The sequence below is a fragment of the Vulpes vulpes genome, chromosome 5 (genome assembly GCF_048418805.1).
Source record: "Vulpes vulpes isolate BD-2025 chromosome 5, VulVul3, whole genome shotgun sequence".
NCBI classification, from domain to species: domain Eukaryota; kingdom Metazoa; phylum Chordata; class Mammalia; order Carnivora; family Canidae; genus Vulpes; species Vulpes vulpes.
The window spans coordinates 10,167,365-10,181,407 of NC_132784.1; the positions used below are offsets into that span (position 1 = coordinate 10,167,365).

The window sequence follows — 14,043 nt, forward strand, 5'->3', positions numbered from 1 at the left end:
ATGATAGTCACAGAGAGAGAGAGAGAGGCAGAGACACAGGCGGAGGGAGAAGCAGGCTCCATGCACCGGGAGCCTGATGTGGGATTCGATCCCGAGTCTCCAGGATCGCGCCCTGGGCCAAAGGCAGGCGCCAAACCGCTGCGCCACCCAGGGATCCCCATTTGTGATTCTTTTTACATAGAGCTAAGATCTTTCACTTTGAGTTTGAGCCCAATTATAGTTCCTTAGTCTCTCTTGAAAAAAAAAAAAAAAACAGACCCCAAGTACATTTTTTTTTTTGCTTTTCAAATATATCATTTTTTGTTAGTCTTTCATTGTTGTCTTCCTCATACCTATTTTTAATAAAATTTTAAAGAATAAAATAAAGTTTTAATGACCCCTTCATAAGGCTTTTGCAAAAACCCAACCTTCTTGCTTTTCACACACATATTTCAAAGATATAATAAATTTGCACGTATAGGTTAGCAAATAAACACAACTGATTTTAGTGAGCTTACAGCTTAATTGGAACCAAAAGAGCTTTAGCATGAGGAGAGCAGCAAATGGAGACAAGGAGAGAACAAGACTGGTAAGCAGAGTGCCAGTCTGAGGGGGTTACTTGGACAGTGGTTAAGAGAGCTTTCAGTCACCACCATTCCTCCAAAAGAATAGTCAAAGACAACACTGTAAGAAAAAGGGTTTGCAACATATAAATATGACTGTCAGGTGACTAATTTCTTTAATTTCCAACATCTCATATGAGTAAAACATTAAATTATCTGATATAAAAATAAGCACATACTTTGCCTGACAAGATCTTCTGTTAGGAACACCAGAAGAGGGGCAGTGCTGGGAGAAGAGAGGAGTCAAGCAGTGGTCCTAGTGAAGGAGTACTTCCTCATTCTTTAATCCTCTAAATCTCTTTAAGTTCCTTATTTAATAATTCTCCCACCCCTCCCCAGAAACAGCCACCAGTGAATCAGGAATTCTAGAAAAACATTGCTCTTAGCTTTCTCCCAGGCCCTTCTCATCACCCATTAATGAATGTAATCATTGTTAGAAAAGCTCAACAATAAAAAATAATCTTCAAAACTCCTACACTTTAAATTACTAAAGCACATCTTTATTTTGCAATTGAACAATTAAAGTCACAGCTAGAGTTTTTTCACGTTTGTACCTGAACAACTATTTCTCAATCAAAAAAATGAAATATGGTCAACAAATATGTGTAATAGTATTTCACATCACATAAATCGCTCTTAGGACTAAACAGTTTTAATGCAAATCGGCATTTTTATCCTCTCTGTTAGTATTCATAGATTTTTTTTTTTACATGAATGAACTGCAGGAATTCTAATTTTTCACTGAAATTAAGACAAATACACAAGGCCTTTCAAGCATACAGTAAGCTGCATTGACAGATGCAGAGTATGATTTCAAATTATCCAGTATTGACCAAATTCAAGCTTACACATTTTAAATAAACCCTAAGTTTTTTTTACCTCTTATTTATGGAAACAAAGGATATGGAAAGAGCTATTTTTGAGAAATGGGGGGAAGAGCTACTAGTTCAGTATTATCAAACGTGAAATGACAGCAGAAATGCAAAACTATATTTTAATTACGAAATAAACTAGACTTTTAACTAAGTGACTTTCGCCCTTCATATTTACATATAGCACCTGTTACAAGAAAAAAAAAATCCCAGATACACCCTCTACATAGAAATATTTGTAAAACTACTACTTAAAAATACCACTAATGAGTATATAGCAAATTATCTGTCCTAAAATTAAGCCTACACTGTAGAAAATAAAGACTAGCTTTTCTCATTTGAAAAGATTACAATATGGATTGTAATTGCAATGTCCTGATGCTCTAAGAACACTGGGTTGGACAGTTTTTATTTTTTTAAGCACATATATTCTAATGATAGAAAACAAAAACAGCTTAATGTAAACTGTTTTTAGTGTCTTAAATCCTGACCCTTGACAAGTACAGTGTGTCAGGACTTTGCCCTCTTCAACTTACTTGTGGTGCAGTATTAACTTAACCCCTACCTATGACTTAAAATCACATAAATGGGTTTCCAAATATTCATGTAATGTACAAAAAAATGCAAAGCAGAAATGATTACTGTAAACCAAACCTGGTTGAAGCTAGCTGAGCGAACTCAGATTACAAAACAGTCAACTGGGTAGTCTTTACTAAATAAATTACAGAAAAGTGGCAAAGCTAAAATCATACAAGTTGCCTTTTAAATATCAAAAGATCAAGAGATCATTGTAAAGCATTTTACTTGGGTCCAATCCAATGAGCTCTACATACTAATTCATTAGTTTTTCCATATTTACAAAACTCCTAGATTTTATTTTTAAATGTATAAATTAAGTCAGTAGTAAGCATGAAATAAAGTGCTACTATTTAAAATTCAAGAAATCCGTTTCAGCATTGAAATTTGACCTACTCTACAGGATACAAGACTGGATAATCTTGTGAGTTCACCAAAGGATTGGAAAAGATGGGTGCCAGATAATCCCAGAACTGGACTGATTATTTTCTTGCCAGGAAAGGTAAAAAAGACTGTTAACATAACTCAGGAGTAAAAATCAAAAAGGTTTTAAATAAAAGGTAAAATGGGCTCAATTGTGACAAATGGATTTGGGGAAATCAGAGGTCAGCACCTATTTGTGTCTAAGATTGTAAACTGGGCTGATCCTCCTGGACTTTATGGTGACTATTTCATTTAGCAAGGTGGCATTTCAGTTATCATAATATTTGCTAAATTTAGGAAATTCTAAGGGTTGATGGAGCCCGATATTAATCTCAACTATAGTTAAACAGTTGTTCAGGGTATTTACTTCACAAAGACTACTATGAAATGAAATCAATGATTTATAAAAGTTGGAGGAATGGGAGAACTCAAAATAATGAAGGCCCCATTACGTCGAGTTTAAGGAGTGGTAAATAATAAATACTACCCTTTAAAGAGACTGTTGAACAAATTAAATATGCCTAAAAGAGGACTAAAAATGTAGGGTTTTGTTGTCATTCATCGGAATCAATGAACTCTTAAGCATCTAAGACACCACTGTTACAAGTCAGAACTGGACCGAGTGGTCTCATCTGTCCAAGATACGGATAATAAAAAGGCAAAATTACTTGTCAGGGGCCTCTGCATATATTTACTGTAGTAAATCAGAGGCACAGATTTCTGGCTTCACTAAAGTCACACTCACAACGATGTCCTCATTTGTGGCTGCCACAGTGACAATGCCTGAGAACTTTCCTTCATGGTAAACACATGCAGCAGAATGTTTACCCTCACACAAAAACACCCTTCCACACTCCAGAAGTCTACAAGTATTTTACACTTAAAAATAGCACAAATTTTCTTGAAATTTTCTGTTCTAGAGCTAAAATAAAACAAAGTGAAAAAGAATGTACATTATATTTGAAATATGCTTCAGTAACGACTGCTCATTTATAATGAAAATTACATTTTTCTTCTAAAGTTGCATTTTATATAATGAAATAGAATACACTTCCTTTCCTTTCTTCCACTCCCTTGCCGATTTTTTTGACAGAGTATCCTTAGAATCAAGTCATAATTCTAGTAACATTTCAAAGATACATTCATTCTTTTACAGCATGAAAGACATACAAATATCATTCTTTTTACACAATGAAGTAAAAGAAGTTACCAGTTTCAATCTCTTGTCCATAGAAAAATATTTTCTGTATCATTTACACAACAGTAAGTAGGAAAATTCTACAGTGCTTAACTGAAACTTTTATGAGCACAAGGCTTTTCAACATTTTCATTCTTTTATTGGAAATTTAAAAGGTTTTAGGAAGTTAAACATTAGGACTTCCAACTAAAATTGTAGTCTTTAACTTGCAATATTGCTAATACCTCTCACTTTGAAAATTAAAAAATAATATACGGTTTTCTCCTTTATGCATGGAACCACTTCTACTCAATGTTGATGGATTGCACCCCAGTAGATACCTCTTCTGGCTGCCCATTTAGCTTGGATTGCTAAAGTAAAAATAACAATTGACTATAAAAGTTTAGAAGTCAGCAGTAAATTGCAGTAGAAAAAAATAACTGCAGTAGAAAAACATACAAATAGCAGCAAATTTAGAAATGGAAACAGAAAAAACTATTTGGTGTCTACCCAGGACAATTTCACCAACCTTATGAAGTTAAGTCTAATTTCTGACTGATAGAGGACTTCTTTTGGACACCGAAAAAGGCTTGCTGTACTAATTGCTACTAAGAATAAATGAAAAAAAAAAAATGAAGTTGGAAAAAAGGAATAAATTAAGTCGGTAATAAAAAATTATGTTGATAATAGTTGTAGACATTGTAAAGTAAGCTGAACCTCAAAAATACATTTTAGGAGTTAATTTCATGGGCTCTGTATAAAATGGCTGAACTTATCTATTAGCAGTTAGCTTGCAAAAATGTTTTATTATTATGTAAATTCCTTTGTAGCTATACAATTCACTAAGAAATTTATAAACAATTTCTATAACTTATGTTGTGATCACACTAAGACACCAATAAATCTTTGCCATTAGATCATCAATTCTGATATTTGAGAAAATGCAGTGAGGTTTAATAACATAACTGTTTTACTTGGAGGAAATGATACACACACAAAAATGACCGCAGAAATTGTGGTTGGACAGCTAAAGCAAATGTGGGAAGTAAGCAATAATAATGTAGCTACTTTGTTGATATGGCATAAAAGCCAGCTGTGACATAATCCATCTTTTTCATGTCATATTATTGAGATGTTTACTTCAACAAATATTTACCATAATGTATTTACTCTAAGAGACTTAAATGTAAATTCACCTAAACTACAAAATAAAAGAGATGTAAACATATCCCACCTTATTGTGGTATAAATAATTTTTATGAATTCAAAACTACTTTGGCAACCTTACTATCAGAATATCTTAAATATTCAAAACACAGGTATTAAATAGAACATTGTTAAAAATCGTTTCTTTCTCTCTTCCTGATAAGATTATAAAATAAGTAATGCTTTAATTCTACCACATTATGAACATAAATTATTTGATTATAAGTGGACATATATTCTAAATCCTAGTTCTATGTTTTAAGTGCTTTAAAAATTAGTCTTCTAATTGACTTTTCAGAATGTTTTCATACTGCATGTGTATCAGCCTAAATACTTTACAAAAGTTTATGCTCTATCAGGGAAGCATGACTAGCAAACTGAGTCAGGGTCCTAATTAGGAACACCTTTTAAAGCCTATTTATTTTCTAAATTAAGCAACATCCTCTAAGGTCATCATAGTTATTAAGTGAAAACACTGCCTGAGTATAATTCTTGAGGTGAAACAGACTAAAATTCACAAGAATTTATGATACTCATATATGTTTCCTAAAATAATAGGAGGACGTGAGTTTAGATAAAATCATTCAAATTCCTTTCAGCTCTCAAGTTAGCGTATTTCTAATGGAGACAGGAGACTTTTGCTCAAATACCTGATTAGATCTGATCAGACCTGCCAACAGATTTTAAACAACTCTATAGTTAAAATAATTCTTCACCCCTCGTTAGTATCAGCCTTTATAAAACACACAAATATATAAACACACTAAAGTGTATATATTAGTACCTGAAACCTTCAATCAACTGTCTTAATGGCTTACCATACCTCTATGTTTGAAGTCAGTTTTTATATATAAATTTTCTCTTTACTCTTAATCAAAACGATTAGCCCCTTACCCCCTTCATACTTGTGCTAGCAGGCCACACAAAGGAAGTTATTTCTTACACCATTTAGTTGGCCTCTATTTTGAATGGATGCGGTTGTTTAACAAATACTACCAATTCTTCTTGTGAATGTAAAGTCTATTCCAAAATATTCCTCATGCTATGTACATAGTGCGAACACAAATCTGATGCTCAATAAAACATTTGAAATGAACATGGTAAAACCATCTTAAATCAGAGAGGAAAGGTTTTCACAAACATTTGTTAGCATTTACAAAGCCCCTTGATTCACCAATTCCTATTTCCACTTGTGAGAATAACAGTCTGCATTGATTTCTAGAGTGTGTTGGAGGGGGAGATGAGAGAATAGGGGAGTTAGGGAAGGAGGGCAAGAGTAGTTCAGATACAAGAAATTTGACATTTTATTATACAATATTATACCAATATAAATGGAATCTAGAACTACTTGGCATATTAAAGCTAGGATTATTCCTAGAACCTTATGTAAATTGATAAACAGGTTAGAAAATTCTTAGGTATAATGGATAAAGTCTTATCTGTTTGGTAAACAGAAAAGTATAATTAGCATATCCATTTGAAGAAGCTGTGAAGGATAATTTATTTTAAATTTAAGACCCTAATAAAAATGTCTTTAAAAAAGGATCTATACATAAAAATACCGACAGAGAGTAGCTCCCAGAGGAAAAATCCATATGTGAGAAATTTAAGTGTGATTCTGAACTTCTTATATTTATCATTTAAAGACTGGAATAATGATTAAAAAAGGCAGCAATGTTCATTGCCAACAAATTATTAGAGCTTATCTCAGAAGTGTAAACAAAGCTGTACGTTAAAGAATATACCACCCATGATATTTATTTATATCTATACAACTGTATCTTTTTAATCTATGGTTGTCATATTCTGTCCATACAGTTAGAACAGATTTTCTTTTTAATTCAGGTAAAAACTGTCAAACAGTTATTAATTACGTAGACTCCCAACATGATTTTACTTGTTCACTTTTCAACTTACCATGATATCATATAGCAGCCTAAATTATATTTATCTGTTGGTAGAGAATGGAATGTTCAATTAAGACTATAGTTATTTACTAATTTATACTGTCTTGGCTGGGAAATACAGGGATAATAGAATTTCTGACATAATGTTTGTTACTTTTCTCTTCAAAGATTAATATATTTAAATATAATAATTTATTTGGTATCTTGGCTATTAATGTTTAGGACTTAACTTCCTAAAATTTATTATTATGGATTCTGAATATTTGAAATAACATCATTTCAATTACATTGAAGATTTTTTTCTCCCCTCTCATACTAAATGGCATTCCAAAATATCTACTATTCAATTCTAAGTTTTATCAAGACTACACAGAAGTATTCAGAAATCACTAGGAAATGAATCTTTTTTAACCAAAATTCATATAAAATGTGTACTTTAACATTTCAATAAGTGAGTAAATTTCCACTTATAATAAAACTGGGCAATTTTAACATTCTCTCTCTCCATAGACTTAAAAAAAATCCTGACAAGGAAAATATACACATCCTTAAAGGGAATCAGATCTTCTATCAGGATGGACAATCAAAACTCTCCATATTAACATGCTTATAACTTAATAAGTATATATGAACTGGAGTAATTTAATTATATGTGAAAATTACAACAAAACCCTCATTTCAGTTATTGAGGGATTAGATTTAAAAATAAGTAACATTTTATTCCTTGTTTGAAGTATCCCAACCAACAGACCAGAGTGAACAAAACTTGAAGTGAACTGAAATGAATGCTTTAGAGTAATAATTTAAACACTGATAGAAATAAATCACAATGAACTGTTCTAACTTTAGCTGAAAATATTAATATGTTTAACTTTAATATGCATATTAGAGACATATGGCATATTAGGTGCCATTCCTAAAGTTAGGGATAAAATAAATAGAAAATTTGATTAATAAAGCATCTTTTGACTCGAGCTGCTAAACTGTAACCCTTGTCCCCCGGGAAAGGAATGTGCAGATTTTCAATAATTCCGTAGCAGCAGTGCACTCACTCAGTAGGACGCAAATCATCTTTTTTTTCTTGTGGCAAAATACAGGAATTGAGTAAGAAATAATTTCCATACCCTTTTTTGAATGCGTAACTCTTCATACAGAAGCTATGTTTTAAAATGTGAACCGATTCAAAATGCATACAAATGTAAATGTACAATATACATATATATACCTCCTAGTGGGGTCAAATGAGTGCCTTTTCATTAGACATACAAAGATGTCTCAAGGCACTTAAGGGGTTAAGACACAATGCATGCATTCCTTTACATCAAGAATGTGAAATCACATGATTTGGAATAAGCCAACCTTATGATAAATATAAGTTACATTATTAAATTCAAGAAAATCTGTAGATTCATATTTATACTTTCTATAAGATGCTGGTAAATGGACAATGTGCAGCATTTCCTGGGAAAAGCAAATTCCATCTTTCTTCTCATGAACAGCAGGTCTCTACAGGGGGAGTACAGGGAAAGATGTGCTGCATCCATAGGCAGTGTATTGGCTAATATTGAGAATGATATTGCTAAAATTTAAAAAATAAAAATCTGGTAACCAGTATAGTAATAAGTACATGAATCACTGGGAAACACCAGAGCTGACTCCTGATGTTTACTTCTTTTTGCTTTCAAGATACAGATGTATAACAGAGATGATGAGAATTCTGAGCCTTGTTTGTGGCAATTCTACCAGAAGGGGACTGCATGGCACCACCACAAATTTCATAAATTACCCTGAACATACTCAGTTATTCACTATTTGTTCGGAGCAAAGCATGAAATAGTCTTCAAACACGTGAATTACAGATTTTGAGAGAGTAACATTTTCTTAAACATAAAGTGCAACAGTGCTGAAGTTTTCAGTTTTTGTTAGTTCTTCATTTGTTTTGTCTAAATGCCATTTCCTGCAAGCAGAATTATGGCACAGTGAATATAACAGAAAGCAATCTTCTGACACATGTCCCAGACTTTTGCTTTCTTATTTATTTGATGATGTCGTTAAGGGTTTAACAAATCCTTCTTCATAAACTTTCAAAATAGCTTCACAAACAAATCTGTATTGACTCTGAAAAATAGAAATAATAGAATTGATCAGAAAAACTTGGCTTGCTTATAAAAGAAAGGCAAAGTAAAACTGCACAGAGATACCATTTTTCACCAACAGAATGGCAAAAAATAAAAAAATCTGACAACATATTTTGTTGGCAACACTCATACATTGCTAATAGGGATGTTAAATACTACATTTGGCAGCATCTAATAAAATCACATTAATTTACCTTTCACCCAGCAATCCCACTTCTGGGAATCTATCCAAAGATAAACTAGAAAAAGAAATTGAAAATATACATTCATAAATAAGGCTATTTGCTGCTAGATTATTTATAATAATGAAGGGTAGGGACAATTTAAATGGCTATCAGGAAGGGCCTAGGTGACTAAATGAATGGCATGTTTTTACAGGAGAATATGATGTGGTGGAGGGTTGGGAGGGTAAGGAATGAAAGTCTACAGATTGCTATAAAGTAATTTCAGAATACCTTGTTAAGTCAAAATAGCAAGGCAAAGAAAAGTGCACACAATATATTCTTTTTATAAAAGAAAAGGGGCACGGGATGCCTGCGTGGCTCAGTGGTTGAGCATCTGCCTTTGGCTCAGGGCGTGATCCTGGAGTCCTGGGATTGAGTTCCGCATCAGGCTGCCTACAAGGAGTCTCCCTCTGTCTATGTCTCTGCCTCTATCTCTGTGTCTCTCATGAATAAATAAATAAAATCTTTAAAACAAAGATTTTAAACAAATCTTTAAAATAAAACAAAACAAACAAGAGTATGAGGTCACCACTGAAAGAGGCAAGTGAATTCATTATATTGGAAGTGTTTATCTTGCTTTTCTCATACTGCCTGTATGCAACTGTTTAACCAACAGCTGATGAGAAGTTTCTCTTTAAAGAAGTATTCCAGTTAATAAGTATAGAAGGAATAACACACTATCATGATTCTTCAAGCCCTGTAAGTTAATGATGCAGGCACTGACCACCCAAAGCTACTATCAACCTAAAAAAGAAAGACAATCAGACATTAAGTGCCTCTTGAAAGAATAGAATACCACCTAATTTGTTCAAGTCTATAGATCCATTCACCACTTTTAGGAAATATAGAGAATACTCAGTTTGCTCATCAAATAAATTGCAAGAAAAAAGAAAAGAGACATAGGAAGAAGTGACAGATTAAAAGAGATTTAGTACATAAACCAATCAAAATTTGTGAACTCTATCTGAATCCAGACTGGTTTTACCACTTTATTTAACATTGTATGGAAGCTTTTAGCCAGGCACCTGAGCAAAATAAGAAAAGGAAAAGAAACAAAAGGCATCTAACCTAGTAAGGAAGGAGTAAACTATCTTTATTTGCAGATAACATCTTGTATATAGAAAATACTACAGAATCCACTTTCACACATAAAATACTATTAGAATTATTAAATGATTTCAACAAGGTTGCAGGATACATAATCGACGAACAAAATTTTATTTCGATACCCAAGCAATGTATACTCCAAAAATGAAATGAAGAAAACATTTTCCCTTAAAATAACACCAAACAGACTTTAAAAAATTAAGAGTAAATTTGACAAAAGAAGTGAAAGACTTGCACACTGAAAGCTGTAACACATCACTCAAAAAGATCAAAGAAGACATAAATAAATGAAAAGACATTTTGTGTTCTTGGTTTGGAAGATGGAATAGCATTAAGATGGCAACACTCTCCAAAAAGATAGATAGATTTAATGCAATCCATGTCTTACTTTTTTTATGGAGAGAACAAATGAATTCTAAAATTCATACGGAAATGCAAGGACTCCAAATAGTCAAAACAGTCTTGAAAAAGAGGAACAGGGTTGGGAGAGTTACATTTCCTGACTTCAAATTTTATTATAAAACTGCGGTAATTAAGACAGTATGGTATTAGTATAACAAAAGGCATACAAATCAATGGAATAGAACTGAAAATCCAGAAATACACCCTCATATTTGTGGTCAACTGATTTTTGATGAAGGGCACAGAGACAAGAAAGAGTGGTCTTTTCAACAAATGAAGCTGAGATAACTGGACATTCACATGGAGGAGAATGAAACTGGAACTCTACCTCAAACCATATGTAAAAATTAACTCAAAAGAAATCAGGCACATATATGGGATAGACTATAAAACTTTTGGAAGAAAACAGGAATAAACTTTTGCGACCTTGAGTTTAGGCAATGATTTCTTAGATATGACACCAAAAGCATATATGATTTAAAAATATAAACTGGACTTCATCAAAATTAAAAACTTCTGTGCTACAAATTACTGAACCAAAGAAGTGAAAGAATAGTGTGGAAGAACAGAATTGCAAAAGAGATCCACAAGATACTTGTATTCAGAAAATATAGAGAACTCTGACAATTCAACAATAAAATGACAAAACAAAAACAAAAACAAACTGGAAAAAGGGCAAGGGGCAACCTGGCTGGCTCAGTTGGTAGTAGAGTGAGCAACTCTTGATCTCAGGGTTGTAAGTTTGAGTCCCATGTTGGGTAGAGAGATTACTTAAAAATAAAATCTTTTTTTTTTTTTTTTAAGATTTTATTTATTTATTCATGAGAGACACAGAGAGAAAGAAAGAGGCACAGAGACAGGCAGAGGGAGAAGCAGGCTCCACGGAGGGAGCCTGATGTGGGACTAGATCCGGGGACTCCAGGATCATGCCCTGTGCCAAAGACAGGTGCTAAATTGCTGAGCCACCCAGGGATCCCTAAAATAATAAAATCTTAACGAGCAAAAGATTTGAACAGATCGTTCTCAAAAGATATACAAATAAATGACCAATAAACACATGAAAAAATGCTTGATATCATTAGTTATTAGAGAAATGCAAATCAAAACTACAAGATGCCACTTTATGTTCAGCAGGATGGCTAAATTAGAAAAAAGACAAAGGTGCCTGGCTGGCTCAGTCAGTGGAACATGTGACCCTTGATCTCTGGGTTGTGAGTTCAAGCCCCATGCTGGTGTAGAGATTACTTAAAATTAAAAAAAAAAAAAAAAAAAAAAAGATAGTAATAGAGTTGACAATAACGTGGAGAAAATGGAACCCTCATACACTATCAGTGGAATTGCAAAATGGTGTAGCCACTTTGGAAATAGTCTGGCAGTTCCTCAAAAGGATTAACAGTTACCATATGACAGGAATTCATTTTCTGGGTATATACCCAAGAAAAATGAAAACATATTCACACAAAAACATATACACAAATGTTTGTGGCACCATTATTCATAATAACAAAGAAGTTGAAATCATCTAAATGCCAATGAACAGTGGATACATAAATAAAATATGGTATCTCCATACAATGGAGTATTATTCAGCCCCCCATGGGGGGGGCGGAGAGCGAGCGAGCAATGAAGTACTTATATATGCTACAGAATGGGTACATCTTCCAATTACACAAAAGACAAAGTTAGGATTTCATACACATGAAAGGTACAGAACAGGCAAACCTATAGATACAGAAAGTAGATTAGCGGTTGCCTAGGGCTGGGTGGAGAGGAGGTTGGAGACTGTATGAGGGAAAATAAGTATGAGGTTTCTTTTTGGGGTGATGAAATGTTCTAAAATTTGATAGTAGTGATGGCTGCAAAACTCTGTGATTTACTAAAAATCACTGAACTGTACGCTTTTTAAAAGAGTTAATTTCATGGTATGTGAATTATATTTCATTAAAGCTGTTCTAAAATAGAAAAAGACATAATTTATATGAGACAAATGGAAATTTGAACATAGGTTATTTGGTAACACGAAGATATTATTATTAATTATACTTACATGTGATAATGGTATTATGATTTTCTTTAGAAGAAAAGCTACTCCTTATTTTGTCTAAAAATGTTTCAGTGTTTTATATTTATAGAATATTTGGTTTTCAAAATTTTTTAAAAAAATGTTTTATTTATTTATTCATGAGAAACAGAGAGAGAGAGAGAAAGAGAGAGAGAGAGAAGCAGAGACACAGGCAGAGGGAGAAGCAGGCTCCATGCAGGAAGCCTGACGCAGGACTTGATCCTGGGTCTGCAGGATCAGACCCTGGGCTGAAGGCGATGCTAAACCGCTGAGCAACCCGGGCTGCCCTATTTATAGAATATTTGTAAATAAGATGGTCTGATGTTTAGGATTTACTTCAAATACTGGTAAGTAAGTGATATAGAGGAAACAATATGGCACATGTTGTTGAGTCTCAGTACTCAACATAGTGTTCGTTTTATTGTATGGTTTATTCTTGTACATGTTTGAAATTTTCTATAATTAAAAGCTAAAAAAGTGACAAGCATTTATTAGATCATATAGGTTAATTCCCTTCAGGAACTTTAGTGCCACCAACAATGCTAACATTTCACCATAGCTTAATATGAAAAATAATCTTAACTCTAAAATACCTTGATTCCTCTTTTGATTCTTGGAATATAATTCAGAGTCTGTGTAGAATACAGTAAGGTAGTAGCTTAATTTCTATTATGTTTGTTGTTGCAATTCAAGTTCACAGCTGTTTCATCAATAACAGGTCTGCCAAGATTCTCCAGTCAGGGATGCTATTGTTCTTGGCATCCCCCAACTAACTAATAGAGGGAAAGTTCCTCTGTATCTGTTAAGCACTCAAGAATTAACATGATAGGTGGTACTAATAAACATTTTCTGTAAAAACCGGGTAGTGAATATTTTAGGTTTTGCAAATCATTTGGTACCTGTTACAACTTCTCAACTTTGGTATTTTAGTGTGAGAGCAGTCACAGACAATATATAAACAAATGGACATGGCTGTATTCTAATAAAACTTTCTTTACAAAAACAACTGGCAGGACAGATTTGGCTTAGAGGCAATATTCGTGAACCTTTGTGCTAGGGGTTATTGGCTCCTGTCAGGCAATTAAGAAGATAAAAATATGGTTTGGCATAACTAAAATCATCATGTTGAGAATATACATATATACTTGAAGTACAGTACTTACAGGTGTTTGGATCATCATGGCTCGTTGATCTCTCATTGTTCTTACAATGTCTAGTGGATAAACTGGTTGATTGCATTCAATGAGACACATGGCTGTTTCCATAGTAATAAGAACCCCAGTTCTTCCAATTCCAGCACTGAAAAAGACAAAGAGCAAAGTCTCATTGATACTATTCTGTTAAACT

At 33.3% G+C, this 14,043-nt stretch overlaps 1 protein-coding gene across 3 annotated transcripts in view; it reads right to left on the reverse strand.

The window, feature by feature from the left end:
* Positions 1 to 1,080: 1,080 nt before the first annotated feature.
* The window catches only part of PTPN4 (protein tyrosine phosphatase non-receptor type 4), a 205,515-nt gene continuing 192,552 nt past the window's right edge, over positions 1,081 to 14,043 (reverse strand). For all 3 annotated transcript variants that reach the window (XM_026017724.2, XM_026017723.2, XM_072757553.1), the window contains 2 exons: positions 13,860 to 13,995; positions 1,081 to 8,881 (listed from right to left, as the gene is read on the reverse strand). In XM_026017724.2, the coding sequence (XP_025873509.1) occupies positions 8,795 to 8,881; positions 13,860 to 13,995 (223 nt within the window). In that variant the 3' untranslated portion in view covers positions 1,081 to 8,794. The remainder of the gene's footprint in view (positions 8,882 to 13,859; positions 13,996 to 14,043) is intronic.